The sequence below is a fragment of the Muntiacus reevesi genome, chromosome 10, assembly GCF_963930625.1.
Source record: "Muntiacus reevesi chromosome 10, mMunRee1.1, whole genome shotgun sequence".
Taxonomy (NCBI): domain Eukaryota; kingdom Metazoa; phylum Chordata; class Mammalia; order Artiodactyla; family Cervidae; genus Muntiacus; species Muntiacus reevesi.
In genome coordinates, this window is record NC_089258.1 from 63,919,388 (window position 1) to 63,938,684 (window position 19,297).

The 19,297-nt window shown below is 36.6% G+C and overlaps 1 protein-coding gene across 1 annotated transcript in view; it reads left to right on the forward strand.

Annotated features, from left to right (window-relative positions):
- SGCZ (sarcoglycan zeta) overlaps positions 1–19,297 on the forward strand; it is a 722,641-nt gene that overhangs the window by 341,141 nt on the left and 362,203 nt on the right. Inside the window, exon 2 of the mRNA XM_065947181.1 lies at positions 7,211–7,405. Within this exon, the coding sequence (XP_065803253.1) occupies positions 7,211–7,405 (195 nt within the window). The remainder of the gene's footprint in view (positions 1–7,210; positions 7,406–19,297) is intronic.

A 19,297-nucleotide genomic window follows, 5' to 3' on the forward strand; every position in this document is an offset into this window, starting at 1 on the left:
CCCTCGTTTCTTCACTCCCAATTTTAGAAAGTAAATAATAAAACCTTACTGAAAGGGAGGAAAGACTGTGGGGATGGAAAGGAGAAGATGGTACGTATACCTCTACGCTGAAATCCAAGTAAAGCAAATTTGTGGTGACAGAGCCTCAGATGAAGTAGGCTGTGGAAGAGGGAATCTCGGAGCAAACTTCAACCACAGCACAGCTGATTTCAGATTTCTGCATGCCGATGTGAGTCAGAATACTAGTACATAACTAAGACAAAGAATTATTCTTGTTGAATTATGATCATTATAACCTGCCTATGTTTCCCCTCCCACACACACCCTTTATGGATCATAGTCTTGTCTTATTATGAAAAAGATGTTTGCCTAACTCAATCAAGCTATGAGCCATCCCATGCAGGGCCACCCAAAACAGACAGACCACAGTGAAGAGTTCCAACAGAACACGGTCTACTGGAGAAGAGAATGGCAGTCTACTAGGTATTCTTGCATAGAGAACCCCATGGACAGTTTGAAAAGGCAAAAAGCCATGACAATGAAATATGAGCCCCCCTGGTCAAAAGCTGTCCAGTATGTACTGAGCAAGAGTGAAGGGCAATTACTAATAGCTCGAAAAAGAATGTAAGTCTCTGACGTGACTGGGTCAAAGCGGAGACAATGCTCAGTTGTGGATGTGTCTGGTGGTGAAAGTAAAGTTTGATGCTGGAAAGAGTAATATTGCATAGGAACCTGGAATGTTAGGTTCATGAATCAAGGTAAATTGGACATGGTCAAGCAGGAGATGGCAAGAGTGAATATAGATATCTTAGGAATAAGTGAACTAAAATGGACGAGAGTGGGCAAATTTAATTCAGATGGCCATCATATCTAGTACTGTGGGCAAGAATCCCTTAGAAGAAATGGAGTTGCCCTCATAGTCAACAAAAGAGTCTGAAATAGAGTACCTGGGTACAGTCTCAAAACCAAGATGCCTTGGTTCCTTTCCAAGGCAAACCATTCAACATCACAGTAATCCAAGTCTATGCACCACTCACTGATACTAAAGAAACTGACAAGTTTTATGAAGACCTATGACACCATCTAGAACTATCACCAAAAAAGATACCCTTTTCATCATAAGGGACTGGAATAGCTGAGCTATTTAAGATCCTTAAAGATGCTGTTGTTGAAGTGCTGCACTCAATATGTCAGCAAATTTGGAAAACTCAGCAGTGGCCACAGAACTGGAAAATGTTAGTTTTCATTGCAATCTCAAAAAAGGGCAATGCCAAAAAGAATGCTCAAACTACCTTACAATTACACTCATTTCACATGCTAGTAAGGTTTTGTCCTAAAACCTTCAAGCTAGGCTTCAGCAATATGTGAAAACCAAGAACTTCCAGATATACAAGCTGGGTTTCAAAGAGGCAGAGGAACCAGAGATCAAATTGCCAACTTTCACTGGATCATGGAGAAAGCAAGAGAGTTCCAGAAAAACATCTATTTCTACTTCATTGACTGTGCTTAAGTCCTTGACTATGTGGATCACAACAAACTGTGGGAAATTCTATAAGAGATGGGAGTCCCAGACCACCTTATCTGTCTCCTTGGAAACCTGTATGCAGATCAAGAAGCAACATTTAGAACTCAACATGGAAAAACTGACTGCTTCAAAATTGGGAAAAGAGTGTGACAAGGTTGTATATTGTCACTCTCCTTATTTAATTATATGCAGAGTACATCTCTGCATAGAAATGCTGGGCTGGAATCAAGATTGCCGGGAGATATATCACAACCTCAGATATCCAGATGATACCATTCTAAATGGCAGAAAGTAAAGACTAAAGAGCCTCTTGATGAGGGTGAAAGAGGAGAGTGAAAAAGTTGGCTTGAAATCAAACATAAAAAAAACTAAGATCATGGTATCCAGTCCCATCACTTCATGGCACATAGAAGGGAAAAAGTGGAAGCAGTGACAGTTTTTCTTTTCTTGGGCTCCAAAATCACTAAGGACAGTGACTGAAGCCATGAAATTAAAAGAGACTTGCAAAGCAGTCATGTACAGATGTGAGAGTTGGACCGTAGAGAAAGCTGAGCACCAAAGAATTGAAGCTTTCAAACTGGGGTGATGGAGAAAACTCTTGAGAGTCCCTTGGACAGCAAGAGTATAAAACCAGTCAGTCTTAAAAAAAAAATCAACCCTGAATATTTATTGGAAAGACTGATGTTAGAGCTGAAGCTCCAATACTTTGGCCATCTGATGTGAGGAGCTGACCCATTGGAAAAGACTCTGATGCAAGAAAAGATTGAGGGCAAGAAGAGAAGGGACTGACAGAGAATGCGATGTTTGGATGGTATCATCAACTCGTTGGACATGAGTTTGAGCAAACTCCAAGAGATAGTGAACAGGAAAAGCTGGCATGCTTCTGTGAGTGGGGTCACAGAGTCAGACATGACTTAGCAATTAAACAACAACAACTGTATTCCCACCTTGTTGCCCCCAGTTGCCTGAAAGTGAAAATGAAAGTCAATCAGTTGTGTCTAACTATTTTCAACCCCATGAACTGTACAGTCCATGAGATTTTCCAGGCCAGAATACTGGAGTGGGTAGCCTTTCCCTTCTCCAGATGATCTTCCCAACCCAGGGATGGAACCCAGGTCTCCTACATTGCAGGTGGATTCTTTACCAGCTGAACCACAAGGGAAGCCCAAGAATACTGGATTGGGTAGCCTATTCTTCTCCAGTGGATCTTCCCGACCCAGGAATTGAACCAGGGTCTCCTGCATTGCAGGCAGATTCTTTACCAACTGAGCTATCAGGGAAGCCTTTTGCCTGACTGATCTTTTGTCATTGACACTAGTTCCTTGGCCACAACATCTCTGAGAATGCACAACTCGACTCTGTATCCAGGTTTGTCACCTCAACTATTGTTCCCAATTTAAGTACCCTCACTGCTTTTCCATTTTCTCTCTCATATCCTTCAGATGCTTCCCTGCTGGCTCAGATGGTAAAGCATCTGCCTGCAATGCAAGAGATCCAGGTTCAACCCCTGGGTTGTGAAGATCCCCTGGAGAAGGAAATGGCAACCCACTCCAGTACTCTTGCCTGGAAAATCCCACGGATGGAGGAGCCTGGTAGGCTACAGTCCATGGGGTCGTAAAGAGTCGGACATGACTGAGCAACTTCACATCCTTCAGATAAACTCTTTCTGGTCCCTGATTTAATACTCTGACACCAGACTTCATATTCTCATCTGAAATCCCATGTTTTTGTTCTTCTCTACTCCTCAAAAAATGTCCATACTCTTTCCACTTCTTCATTTTTTTTTTTTTAATTTTCTATTTAGCCCATTCTAGTTAGGGCTTCAAATAGATCATCAAAGATCTTTTGAAATTCTCTTCATAGAAGATATCTATCATTTTAATTTCATCTTATCTGTTGCATCCTTTGTGAGGCATTCTCCTTCTACTACTTTTAAAGTAGTTCCTCTCCTGTCCATTATAACACCATGCATATTATCTTCATAACATCTATCACTATCTAATATTTTATTACTTGTATAATGAATCCATCATACTGTTGTATTTTTCATCTTCAGAGCACATTTCTATTTGATGTGGTATTTTATATATTTATATGTTATTTGTTTATTGTATTTTCCCTAACTATCTGAAATTCATGGGTGCTGCAAACTTGAACTCTACCTGCACATATTTATCACTAAAAAAATATTTTATCAAATAAAGGCCCACTTCTGCTTAGAGTCTCAAATTCTGTGCCCTGGTCTGAGTATATACAAAACAGCTAAATAATGACATCATGTAGATTAGAATATTTATAACATTCCCTTGGACTTAGTATTTTGGACTGTTGTCCCCTTCTGTGAGGCAGGGGAATAATAGCCAATGGACTCTGATACTCTAATATCTCTTCCATTCAATCCAGCTTAGGTAGATTTTACCAGAATTCTCCAGAAGTGGGTTATTAGTGATGAACTATGTTTAAGTCATTAGTGATTAATGATTAATTCATTCTCTTCTAGTCTTTATACATTAAGTTATTAAAAATACTAAACAAAATAACCCTTTCTGAAAACCATATTTTCCATGCCTTTGGAGAAAAAAGAATGGAATTGAAAAATTCACAAGGTCAAGTTCTATTGCAGAGAAGGAAATGGCAACGCACTCCAGTATTCTTGCCTAGAGAATCCCATGGTCAGAGGAGCCTGGTGGGCTGCTGTCCATGGGGTCACAGAGTTGGACACGGCTAAAGCGCCTTAGCAGCAGCAGCAGCAGCTAGTTCTATTGACCCATGCGTCTTTCATCTAACTTCATAACATCTTGCTGGAAATTGTACACATGTTTTGAAAACATATTTCTTTGTAAAACAAGTGCAAAGTCCATGTCATCCCTCCCCTGACCTGAGCTTTCCTGGTGTCTCAAATGGTAAAGAATTTGCCTGCAATGCCAGAGACCCAGGTTCGATCCCTGGGTTGGGAAGCTTCCCTGGAGAAGGGAATGGCAACCCACTCCAGTATTCTTACCTGGAGAATCCCTGTGGACAGAGGAGTTACTGAAGGACTGTTTTCTTTGTAATGTGTATTTGTTTTATTTCAGAGATTTGTTAAGTTCTCATTTCTTTTCTAAGGAATGGTATTCTCACCTTCCTGTCTAAGTGGAATTTGTAGGAATAGAATATTCTAAAAAGGCAGTCTGCTGCATTGTGAGATTAGAAGCAATGGTTAGTCTGAATAGTCATATCATTTTACTGTGACTTCAGAGATCAGCTTCACGGGGGATGGTCTCTTCCTTGTCAGCTGGACACCATCAGGCTTCCGGATTCTTCTGCTCCCCTCTTATGTCCATAATCCCTCTTTTCAGGAACAAGCCTCTTCCCTGTTCTTCCCTTTAACTGTGGCAGCCGCTAGTGTTCCCTTTATCCTCTTCCTATTAATAAGTTTTCTACTTTGTAATCATAACCATTATCAGAACTATAAAAGCTCCACCAAAGTCTTTAGACAAAGTGAATTCCTGTGGTATGCTGTCATCTGTTATGTCACTTTATGTTTCACAGCATTTTGTAAGTTAGACATCACCCCTCCAACTGGAATTAGGGACTAAAGCTTTTTGGTGAAAGCGAAAGTGAAGTCGCTCAGTTGTGTCCTACTCTTTGCGACACCTTGGACTGTAGCTTACCTGGCTCCCCTGTCCATGGGATTTTCCAGGCAAGAATACTAGAGTGGGTTGCCATTTCCTTCTCCAGGAGATCTTCCTGACCCAAGGATTGAACCCGGGTCTCCCACATTGTAGGCAGACACTTTACCGTCTGAGCTACTTTCAAGGAAATGTTAAAGATTAATTCAAATAATAATAATGACAATTAAAAAGGTAATTTTTTATATTATGAAAGAGTTTGTTCTTAATCATCTAGTCATATTAGTTCTTCTAATACATTTAAAATTATAATTTAACATAAGAAACCATTTTTATTATATTACTTAGGGGTGGAACAGTGGTAAAGAAGCTGCCTGCAATGCAGGAGACCCGGGTTTGATCCCTGGGTTGGGAAAATCCCCTGGAGGAGGAAATGGCAACCCACTCCAATATTCTTGCTTGGAGAATCCCATGGACAAGGGAGTCTGGTGGGCTACAGTCCATGGGATCACAAAGCGTCAGACATGACTGAAGCGATTTAGCAGCAGCAGCCTAATATACATCACTCATAAAAAAATTTGAAAGATAATACTTAACAGTGCATTAGTGCAATTTGAAATTATAGTTCTAAAATAAAAAGAAAATGGGAAAAAGCCATATAACTTGAGGTTTTTGCATTTTTCAATATATAGTTCAACATTTTATTTAGCATAGGATATCAATAAATATCATAAATTAATAATATCACATTATATATTGGGACTAAACCAATAATTTTGATTCTTTATTAATGTGGTTTTTAATTGTTGTATGATTTATTCAGCAGTATTTCTGTTGATGTAGTCATTATTCATTGCATGCACAAGAAATCTGAGAAAAACCTAAAAAGAAAAAAAAAAAAGCTGAACTATCGTCCTATAGAAAATCATATTTTATAAAAATTAAAGTTTCCAACCTCCATGTGATGAATACATTATTATGAAAATTGTATACCCAGTACATATGCATTAACATTTCTTATCCATTTCTTTAGGTTGTATCAGACAGTAAATAATGTATTTGCTCTTTGAAAGAATTCATTTAACACCTATATTTGTATACCACCAAAGAATATCAAATCCCGTTTTCTAAAACTGACTTCTCCTGATCAACATGTTATGTTACTGGATAGTAAATATGTGATTTGTTCTTTCAGAGGTCAATTTTATACTGATAACTCATCAAAATGCAACCAAAATAAATAATCAACAAAGCTCTAAAAATATGTTTTAATTAAATAGTTGCTTTCCAAATGGCATTATTGGTAAAGAATCTGCCTGCCAATGCAGGAGACATAAGAGAGATGGGTTTGATCTTCCCTGGGAAGATCCCCTGGAGCAGGAAATGGCATCCCACTCCAATATTCTTGCCTGGAGAATCCCATGGACAGAGGAGCCTGGTGGGCTACAGTCCATAGGTTCACAAAGAGTCAGACACAACTGAGCATCTGAGCACTGAGCACATCTATATAATTCTAAATAAAAGTGATTTTCTCTCCATAGGTTTTTCAAAACACACTGACTTTTTATTAAAGCATATACACTGAGCTAATTATATCCTGCGTTTTTAGATAAAGTCCCCAAAATGCATTGTGATACAGTTGGCCTCCATCCACTCCAAAAATGGTGAAACTTATTCCAAGAGTAGCACAGCTGATCATAAAGTTTCTGGGTTTTAGACAAACGGAAATAGAGCTGAGAATATTCACAGACTCCTGAGACAAAAGCTAGTGTTAAGATTGGGCAAACCCCACTGAAAATGCTGTATCTTAGAGATACAGTATCTAAGCATGTTAAAAATCTTAGAATGTTGTATTTTAGAGACACAACAAGTAGTTAAATAACTGCAAAAATCAAAACTGATGATAAGAATTTGAAGGGTTTGCAACCTTGTAATGTTAATTAAACAAATTAACTAATTTTCATTACTCATCTTAATGAGGACCCACTGCCCGTTGTTCTTAGATATCTTGTGCCTTTTGATTAAAATAGTCATTGACTTTATCTTTGAATGCTTCTTTTGTTTTTTTTCTCAGATGACACGAGAACAATACATACTAGCGACACAACAGAATAACCTGCCAAGGGCTGAGAATGCACAGCTTTACCCAGTGGGAATTTATGGATGGCGAAAGAGGTGCTTATACTTCTTTGTCCTTCTGCTGTTGGTTACCATGATAGTTAACTTAGCCATGACAATTTGGATTTTGAAAGTGATGAACTTCACTGTGGTAAGTACCACCATGTTTTAATAACTATTGCTTTGGTTCAAGGAAGATACAGCTTTATTATTTTTTAATTGAAAGTTATTCATCTTAATTTTTACAAGTCTGTCTTGGAATTTTGAAGACTGTCATGTGATATTTTATGACTGCATTCAATATGTAATTGTAATACACATATATTACTACCTGCCATTTGAGTGTGGAGGGTGTAGAGCATGAGACAGCATAGTATATTGATTTATTAGGACACTAGAAAACTTTTAATTGATCAGCATGAATTGCTTGCTAAACCTGGGAATCTAAGAAATGAGTCTGCTTTTAAAAACAATATTTCACATTAAAATTAATATTGTAAATCATATATAAATTATATATAATCATATATATAAGTACTTTATATACCACTCTATATTTGCTTTTTAGATAATATACTGAATGGTCAAATCTAAACCTTGGAATTTTCCTGGGCTGTATGGAACAATGTCTATAATTATCATCAGTTGGGAATCTTACCTTATCAGAGAGCATGGTATCTTATTTTATCAGATACCATCTTTTATGGTAAATAAAAGATAAACTAGGAATTAAGTTGCTATCTTATGAAAATTAATAATTAGCAAAGCCATTGTATAATCCATAGATGAATTTTGCCTGAGTCTTGACTGAACAGTAAACTTCTGAGGATGTCTTATCTGTTCCGCAGATAAGACAAAATTAGCTGTTTCCGCAAAGTCTAGTTTAGCCCATTTCATACTCTGCCTTTAAACCATTCTGCCTGTGCTTAGAGACTTCATATATCTTTACATCCAAGCAGGTATCTTTCTTTGCTGACCAAATTGCTCTTATTCTGTAGAACTCTGCATCCTCAGAGGGGTATGTAAAGCTGCCTATTTAACTTCACTGAACTTCCTATGTGCGGCTGCCTTAAAAAAAAACAAAACACCTCTGCAGTGTATTTATTTAGCAAGAGTAGTTTCTTTCTGACTTCACTAATACCTAATTCTAACTATAAATAGAATCTCAAAAGAGAAAATGAGTTCGGCATCTGTCCACAGTGTGGGGCACCCCAGCTGTGTGCAGTAGGAGCCTGGGGGGCAGGTGGCCTAAGCTTCCAAAGAGGAAACAGTAAAACTGTGCAAATCATGATAAAACAGCATATGCTCACAAAGAAGAAAGAGCTGAGCAAAGGTTTCCATTGTTTCCAATACAGTGCACATTTTGAAAGGTGTGCCTCCAAGAAAAGGAATGAAAGACAATGAGGTGGGCAGGATTCAGTGTTTTTTAGGATTGGCGAAAATAACTGCTTCTTAGACATGGATGCAAGTTCAGTGTTGCTGATCAAGGCCTGTGAGCCTGTGGGTGGCTAGAAGTGGAGTTGGAGGCTGCTGGCAGAATGACAGCTTTATGAGGCTCTGGTAACACATTTGAACCATTGTTTTGCCTCAAGAGCTGGCTCATCCCCATACCACCCCCCTCCTCCGGGAAAAGAAAAAAAGAAAAACACCTTGTGAGTATTTGACACTAGTTCTACCTGTAGTCTTTGTTCTTCTGAGCTCCTCTCCTATGTTTACTTCCTCATGTCTGGGCTTCATTTACAATTCATATATCACACAGTAGGGACAGTGTATACACCCCTGCAGATTTTTTTATGCACTCTCTCTTTTTTTAGCTTATTTTTTTATTGAAGGATGATTGATTTACAGAATTTTGTTGTTTTCTGTCAAACTTCAACTTGAATCAACCATAGGTATATGTATATCTCCTCCCTTTGGAAACTCCCTCCCATCTCCCGCCCCATCCCACACCTCTAGATTGACACAGAGCCCTTGTTTGAGTTTCCTGGGCCAAACAGCAAATTCCCCATTGGCTCTCTATTTTACATATGGTAATGTAAGTTTCCATGTTACTCTTTCCATACATCTCACCCTCTCCTCCCAGTTGCAGATGGCAACTTCTTCAACATCATTTTTCTTAAAAAACTTTTTTCTTAAAGAGAGGAAGAGTAGAATTTTCTCCAAGTCTTATAGTTTTAAGCCTTCTTTTCCTCCATTAAAAGACATCTTTTAAAAGTTCATGAAAAATAGGATCAACTTTCTCACCTTAGGGAGTCTTGATTCTATGCAGTGACCAGGCTACAGGAATTCTGAGATATTCATTTCTGAAGCATGTTTAAATTAATTAAGGAAATAGACTTAAATGAGTAATTACATGGCTTCATGCCTCAGCCTCCCAATACCTTGCCGCATGCTGAGGCCAAGGCTGGTAAGCCATTCGAGGAAAATAATTGAAACAGTAATCTCTGTCCTCAGGATCCACACAGGCCATCTCTGTTACCTATGGAGCTATTTAATTTGAACCCCAGCTGGCCAAAATGTAAATGTCAACATATTCCTTGGGATAATGAAAAGGAGTTTATTTCTGTAGGAATCTTGGCTTTTATTTTATTTTTGACATATCTTTAGACATAAGACAAGACATATCTTGTTTGTTAAATCACATTTTATTTTTTATAATCAAAATAGAAGGTTATCCTTCCTTTAGCTATGTAAGTTATTTATGTATATCTGAAATAAATGGAAATATAAGGTTGTAATTACTGTATCAAGATAATTTTTGTAAAGTAACATACTCTATCCATGCAGTGACTCATAATGGTTTAGAAAAAATCCAAATTAGTAAAGTAATTGCAGATTATAGCAGTTCTGAATACTATACATTAGATTAAGTTATATGTACTTGAAAAGTGAGATAATTTGCAATCATCTTACATTAGAGCAGTAAAAAAAAATCAATTTACTGTTTTCACTAGTACCTTAGGACTATATCTATTTCTAGCATGAATACCGAAAACCACTTGCCTTACTATAGTAAGAAGTAGTAAATGGTGTGTAAGTTGTTTGGGGAGTGTTATTGATCTACACGAAATGTATTTCACTTTCATTATAACTGTTGCCATCCAATACATGAAAATATGTGGCTGTTAACATCTTTTATTTGAGCAAACTGGGCATGCTATTGCTATCAAAATATTGTGTTTTCAGCACAGCAAGTGTGGCTGCCAACCTGTTTTATGATGTGTCTTGGAGTCCATCATTATGGCCAGTATTACACATGATCTCTGTGGTTGATATGACCTTATCCTGTTTCTCATTTTGTGGAAAATAATATCACTTTGCTATTGAGATACCCAGTTGCAGAGAATCAAGACAAAGGAAATGACTTTATACTACAGGGTGAAAAACTGAGGAGAGATATAAAGAATAATTTCCTGGCTATGAGAGTTGATAAGTGTAGGCATGAGTCGAAGGGAGAGATTTTGAAACATCATTCTCTCAAGATGATTATAACCCAATTATATGCTTTTGTTGTTGCTGTTTGGTTGTTTGTTTTTTTAATCTTTGTGATTCAATATAATGGACTAATCCAGCAGACCTATCAAACCAGGCATTCTGCCCAGGCAATATTCTTTTCTTGGTTCAAATGTTCACGGTAAGTGAATTAGCTCTATATTTGAAAATTGAAAATGAATATAATAATGAAGTATTCTTTTTAGTCACGAGAGTACTGAGTAAAAGTTGGTGGCATCCAACTGCAACTTAATTTGATTAGACACGTTAACTAGCCAGCAAAAGAAAGCATGGAAATGTAAGTTCCATTTATGGAGTGGAGATGAAGAGGAAAGTCATGAACGTTGTGACTGACAATTCAAGAGTACCCAGATGTGGAGAATAATTGAAACAATTAGTTAATTGAATAAATTAGAATAAAATTCTTAGGGACTTGTATGATGAGTGGGATGAATGTTGGATGAAAGAAAATCCCAGAAAAGGAACTGGGACATTTCTAGTTCAACAGTCCATATGTTTCTAGCGTTCTCTCTACACCATCCCCTCCATTTGGTCACTCAGTATCTGCTTAAACCCTCCTTTGGATGATAAGCAAACCATTCCATTAAATGACTGGATAGTTTTATTGTTACTTGATATCTTGATATCTTCTTGCAATCTCCCTGTCTATAACTGCAATCACAGGATCCTAATTCCTTTCTTTGGACCTGACACTAATTTATCAATTAATTTATCAAGACCACAGTATGTTCTAGTACACATATACACATATAAATACACAAATAGACACACACACACACACACATATACACAAATACATGTATACATACACACTTACACATATATACACTTATTCATTTATAACAGAGAAGGAAATGGCAACCCACTCCAGTATTCTTGCCTGGGAAATCCCATGGACAGAGGAGCCTGATGGCTACAGTCCATGGGGTTGCAGTGAGTCAAACATGACTGAGCATGTAGTCACATACACATATAAACATCAAGGATAGATAGATTCTTGATCATACTGTATTTTAATGTCTAAAAATTCAAATATGTCAGAGACATTAGTTGCCACATACTTTTTTCTTTTCAAATATTTTCTTTATTGTCTATTTAAAAATATATATTTAGAAGATGATCAACCTTTTTACATCTTTCTGTTTATGGCTATTGGCTGTGAAGTCACTATCTTTTATCATACTTTCTTCTCTGTTAGTGTACCCTTCTATAGTTGATATTGCATACAATGCTATATTTAAATTTACACTTACTGACTTTTTTTAAAGCTAAATTTCTTTGAAGTCAATTTTGGGGAAATATGAAATACTGTATTTTTTCTGAATCTTAAGTCCTATGATCCTTCTAATACTTTAGTAAATGACACAGCACGTAACCCCATCTCAACCTTGTGACTATTTATTCATATTTTATCTTCATCATTAACCCAGGGATATTTTATCATAGCCATTTGCATCTTCATCATTAACCCAGGGATATTTTATCATAGCCATTTGCAATCTACCTAAGATGGCTAAAGGACATCGCAACATGCTGTCATTCATGAGTGTGTCCTTCCAAAAACTTGCTACTCCCACAATTTTCTTCATTTCACTTTCTAATAGAAAGTGAACTTTGGAATGAACTTTTTCATCTCCATGTATCCAGCCAGTTCTTTTATTTATCAAAGTTGTGTCCTCATCCTAAATGCATTTTGTGTCCTACCCAGAACCTATGGCTATGGATAGACTTAGACGAAGCTTGGGCTTCCCAGGTAGCACTGTTGGTAGAGAATCTACCTGTCAGTGCAGGAGACATAAGAGGCGTGCGTTCCATCCCTGGGTTGGGAAGATCCCCTGGAGGAAGGCTTGGCAACCCACTTCAGTGGGTTGCAACAGTCCATAGAGTCGCAAAGCATCAGACACGACTGAAGTGACTTAACACACATGCACATGTGAAGCTTAAATATGAAAAAGTCACATTTCATTCATTCTTAATTGCTTATTTATCCTCACGTTGGTGTGCTTATTACAAAATGGTTTCTTTTTATATGACCTTGTTTATTATCTTTTACTCTCTCCACAAATAGAATGTAAGTTCCATGAGGTCTAGGGTTTTGATGCTTTTTTCCACTACTGTATTCCCAAGGCAGAGGATGATGCCTTCCAGATGATTAGCCCTTCATAAGTGTTTGTGGGTAAATATCCATCTTTAATGTTACCTGCATTGAAAGGCTACTGGCTCTTCATTTCACTAAGATTTGTGGTTTTTCATAGGCCCACCTTGACGTGGGAAAGATTGAGACGAAACCACCAGTGACCCCTGTTGCTTAAGGTCTCATAAGCACAGGGAATGCTTCATGGTCTATGCAGTGGTTTTTATTTACTTCTACATTGAAAAAGCAGTTTTGTGTCTGAATACCACGTTTAATGATTCCTGGTAGCGCCTGCACTTAAGACCTAACACATTCCAGGAAAGCAGGCCCAAACCTGATTACCTACATCAGTAGTACAGAGAGCTGCCATTATTAACACCTTTATTTATTTAATGTAGAATATATTCTTACCCCAAAAATATATACAATATGTATTTAAGGCACAAATGGTATTATTGATAACAATAAGAAATGCTGAAATGAACCCCTGTGCCACATCCCTTAGTTAGAAAAATAAACTTTACCAATATCTCCTAACTCTATCTATATAGGACCACAAGTTTTTTTTTTTCTTACTTTATTTAGTTCATGTGAGTGCACGTATGTGTGTAAACCTCAAACACTGTATTGTGTTTAGGTCAACAATCTGTAAGATTTATTCCTGTTAATATTTATTCCTACAATTTATTTATTTACTGCTATAAATTTCATTATTAATATAATTTATTTATTTATCAATTTTCCTTCTGAGTTGTTTCCTAAATACTTTTGTAGTTTAATTTGCTGTCACAAACAGTGATGCTAAGAACATTTTTGTATATTGATAAGTAATTGCACATGTACAAGAGTTTCTCTAGCTTCTAGAATTTAGAGCAGATGTCTAGAAATATTGATTTTAATGTCAGATTTTATCCCTAAAGTGATGGGATCAGTTGATACCACTACTGGCAACCTATAAGGGTTTCTTTTGTTCTCCTTTTTAAAATTTTTTAACATCAATTTTGCATTAGGTATAGCTGATTTACAATGCTGTGGTTCTTTTGTTCTCTTTAACTGTAACAGAGAACTGCCAACTGAGCTAAACTGCTGCCTCTTAAGCCAGAAATCTGATAGCCAGCTGTCTCATGTAGCTCCTGTTCATTGGTTAGTTTGTTTATTAATTTAGGTATCCCTTTCTGACAGATTTATCCCTATGTCTGTTTTTAGTCATATATCTTATCTCTGCAGTGTTGTTTTCATTATGTAGTTATGGTTCATCTAAATAGGTGCTGTCTCCTCCACTGGTTTTCCCAAAGTCCCATAATATGGGAATCCCTCAAGGAGCAGAATCAGGTCTTATTATCTCATTTATCCTGTTATCTTTTCCAGGCACATAGTAGGCAATACATTTCGGTTGACCATTTATGATTTTTAAAGGTCTAGATTCACTTTCAGTAGAAGGAGCCCAAACTTATTGTCTTGATTTTTCCTCTAGTTCTTTCTGTAAAACTGCTTCAGATGCTGATGAGTTTCGATTTTCATGTGCGGGCTTTTTTTGTTTTTCGCTGAAATTTCACCCTCACTTAGTACCAGAATGGCATTGCTCAAGTTCTTTCACGTCGTTCAGTCAAGCTGATCAAGCTCTCCTGATAAGAAGACATGCATAGCGCACTTTCTCCCAGAGTCCCAAAGCACTTAGCTAAGATAGTTTTTCAGTGAAACGATAGTCCTTTGAAGTTCCAATTACTAGCTCTTACTGACTCCATCTGTAATAACTACAGTAAAGTTTCAGTCTATTTTCTCTTCATGAAAAAAAAAGCTTGGTTTTTTTTTTTTTTTTAATGTAAAATGCTCACTTCTACACTATCCTACTTCATCTTTCTTGAGGCAAGTTCTGTTGGTAATTAAGGCTGGCTAGTACTTGTAATTTACCACCAAACCCCAGACCCTGTGTGCCATCCGTTGTTACAGTCCTTCTAGAAAAAAGTAATTGGAAAGTAATCTGTGTGAGAAACAGATAACTGTGTTTCCTGACTTCCAGCTTCTCTTGGGAAGGTACCTGCTACTATGAAGCCTCATCCTGCCCACCACAATCAACACACCTTCCTTGAAAGTCTCTTCATTTAACAGTTGAAATCAAGGGCATATTGAGATTTTTCTAGAGAAATCTGTTGACCCAACTTGGTCTCATATTTAGGATATTAGTGATTTCCTGAATTTACTTTTATTTAAAAAATACAAGATACAGCACACAAAATAAGCCCCCAGTGATTCTAAATTAGTCTCCAGTTACTGAAAAAAGATGAAAGGGATGAATAACAGGAAAAGTAGAAAAGGGGAGGAATTTTATTCAAATGGTCTACAGGGCAAAAGCAGGAATGTGGGTTTTTATTTGCATTGCTCACAGAGTTGTTATAAAAAATAGACTCAGAATCAGACTTTAAAAACTTCTGAAGCTCATGCTCTTTATAGCCAAGCTTTATTCCTTTCAAAAACCTACAGATATATCACCATCTGCTTTGTGTATGCAACAATTTAAGAACATAATATGAGTTCATTTTTATAATCACAATTATTATGTAACCAGGGAAAAAGCTTGAGATATTTTCCCATAGAAAATTGGTGTCAATAGCAAAGTACCTCAGATTGCTGGTATTTCCAAAAGCACCTCTGATCATCCATCATTCTTCATTAGAAGAATGAACTTGGATCCAGACCTTTGCATCCAAATCCTGATTTTGCCACTGATTAGCTATAATACAGTCAATAAATTATTTAAATTGTGGTTCAGTTTCCTACCCTGTAGAATGGGTGCAATATTATTTTTATTAGATTGTTGTAAACATCAAAACAATGAAAATAATGGAAGTTTTTCAGAAGTGCCTGTCATATCCTAACAGCTAAGACTTCACCATTATTATAATTATTACTCATATTTCTGCTCTTCTGACTTCAGTTATCCCATACATTATCTGAGTTAATGATTCTTTCTATTAACATTGAGCATGACACAGTACTAGAAGGATAAAAGGATCCAAAAACATGTGTATTAATAAATAAATAGTATAGAAATGGCATGTTTATAATCTTGTTTTTACTGATGATATGCATAAAGGTTAAGACCATGAGCTTGGAGACAGCCTGATTCCCTTTCTAACTCTAGTACTACTGTTTAGAAGGATAGTCTTATGTGAGTCACTTAACTTCCCTAATTCCAGTTTCTTCATCTGCAAAATGGTCAATTAGTGTTAACCCATAGAGATATTAGAAGTAGTGAGTGAACTGGTACAAAAGTGCTTAACACGGAGCCTCAGAGTAAGTACTCAGTGCCAGCTATGTGCAATGGCAAACATTATTTCCATGCCTTATTAGTTATTCATAATGAGTTATTTTATAGGGTACATTTTATCAGAGAAAATGTTTTATTTCCTTGGCATGTTGAAAGGATAATAAAGACTTCTTTTGAAATTCTAATTTGATGCTGTTATATAAAAACTTTACCCAAAACTTTTAAGAGAAACAGTTCAGCTGTTAAACATCATCGTGATTTAGATGACACCAAGATGTTTAGTTTGAAAACTAGCATTACCTGAAAGAGATCCTACTGTCCTGTCTGAGCGAAGTGTTAGTTAGTGTCTCAGTCATGTCCAACTCTTTGTGACCCCATGAACCATAGCTCACCACGCTCCTCTCTCTGTGGAATTTTCCAGCCAAGAATACTGGAGTGGGTTGCCATTCCCTTCTCCAGGGCGTCTTCTTGACCCAGGGATAGAACCTGGGTCTCCTGCATTGCAGGCAGATTGTTTACTGTCTGAGCCACCAGGAAAGCCCTGTCTGAATGAGGGAGCTCGTTTTCCAGAGAGAGCTAATTTCATTTTGAACCATTTTGACAAATACAACACTTAAAAACTGACTGGATGATAGAGTGATATTTCTGTTCTTGATCCTAAATGCTCTGAGTTTCTTTAATGTTCAGAGTTTTAAATGATTACCTGATTGATACTGCATTCTGAATTATCTTTGTAACACCCTGAATTATAACTCTTAAGCTATAATCTTTAGATCTAAGAGTGATGTTGGAGATGCCCTGCAGCCCATATTTATTTAGCATCTGATTTGTATTCAGCCAGATTATATGCTTTATAGACCAGACCTTATTGAATTTCACAACACTGCAAAGTAAATATTATATATCCTTTGGCAGTTGAAGACCCAGAGGTGAGGGAAATTAGATAAGCAAGGTTAGAAGCTGGGTTTCTACAGTTTTAAAGTTCATGCTCTTTCTATCACTGTTCATTGCATTAATGTTAACAAAATTCCGTTAAAATTAATTCAAAATTCTTCATTAAATAATTCATTTTCCTGTCTACTTTAGTGCATTCACACAATACCATTAGATATATAACCATGACATCATTGCTTTTTAAGTACATCTAAAATTTGTTAGACAAAAGATACTCAATCACCAGAACTATTTTAATTTAAGGGGGAAATGTACCTAATCTCTCATAGTCAGTAATTAGAACAGTGAAAACTCCTCTTTAAGTTTCAGGTGTGACTCTACTTTTGAGTTTGGCAGAGCAAGTGTTCGTTTTAATTTCTGGATAGAGTGATGGTGCTTATTAATGGCACCTTTGTAAAAGGGACAATGGTGTTCATAAAGGTTATTTTATCCCTGTGACTCCAATCTAGTCTTTGCCCTCATTAAACTGTATTTTGCTGAGGAGTAACTAATTGCTCATGATGAAAGACCATTCTGAAGGTGATTTAGGATCATAGCTTTTGTCCACTTTTCTGGGCTGCCATTTCCATTTTCCCAATTAATTCCTCAGTGTGTGAATCAAGACGCGCACTCCAAGCCAAGGTGAAGGGGGGTGCATAATTTCTGTGGCATGATGACCACTCCATGGGGGAGTGCCAGCAGTGGGAGCCCGCCTGCTGGAAAACCATCCGGTCTGTTCCGCCCCTCAATGTGGTGTGTGTGGATTTATTACAGAATTTATGAGAGTGAATGGTATAGTTAATGTTGCAAGACTACTTCCATTATAACCCTCTGTTTGTACCTCCTCATAATTTTCTGACAAATTGTTCCTCTCAGATGAAACCTTTCATGCCTAGTCTTATCCTAGCGGTACATTTTCTGTCCTTGCCTTTATAAAGAAAAATGTAACCTTTTTTTAATATCCAAGTTCAAACAAGTACCAAGCATTCATTCCTTTTACTGAATTAAAGTACAAAAACAGAGACATAAGGTAAACCGTGAGCTTTACATAGCATGTGCTACATTAAATAGTTACATTAGAATGCCAGGTATTTTGCAGGAGAAAAGAAAGAATTGAGAAAATGAGTCATTGAATAAAAAGTTATAGAAAGTACAGACTTGTTAGTTCATATGTTTATTAGAGTGTGTAATAGTATATAGTATATGAAGATGGAAAAAACTTTCATTTAGTGCCTGTGTTACGCAGAGAAGCTGGAAGTTCAGAAAGATAAAATCACCTGCACGTGGGTGACTTGCAGCCAGACTCTGAAATGTGGTAGACCACATTGAACTCGAGGCAAGAAGTGCGCATGTGCTGCTTTTCACAAACAGCATATAGTATGACCTAGGTCAGTTGACTAATTTAGTAGGAAATTCAGGGGAAAATTTAAGTTTTAAAATGAAACAGTGCTAATTATATTAAGGGTTAACATTTTGCTATTTTGTAAGAAAAAAAGCAACTTTATTTTTCAAAAACATAATTGTAATGTCATATTTGTTATTTCCAAGCAAGTATATTGTTTAAATAAAAGTGATCTTTTGAGCAGGAATTCATATGAATTTATTAATAATTTCACTATTGACCTTCTTGTTAGTTTGTAAACTCATTCACAGATCAAAAAAATGTTAGCACCATGTAATAAATTAATACTACTGATACAATATATTAGTACAATATATTATAAGCAATCTAGTTTGCTAAATAGTTTGATATTTAGTTTTAAATATTTCCAGAAATTCACCATTAAAGCACGTTTGCAAATAATTACACTGTTTCAGAAACTATTTGTATCTGCTGATGGCTATCACCTTTGGGCTAACTGACTTCTTCCTTCACAAAGCAAGCATAATGGTTCATAATACAGCTTCAACAGTGTTCAACTGTATTTCAGTTCGTCTTATAAGTTCTACTGAATCATATCATTGCAGAATTACTGTATATATCTGTTCTCTTACAAATCACATATTTCTACTGTTTTAAATTTTGTATAGTTCTGAGTTTAAGAAATTTTGAAACAGGTTAAGCCTCTGTTATCTCTCATATCCCCCTTATTTCTTCTTGATCTAGGGGTTAACTTAAACTAATCTAAAAAAAGCACTGGGCATTTGTTAAAAGTCTTCATATAAACTGACCAAGATTATCTCTTGATACTACC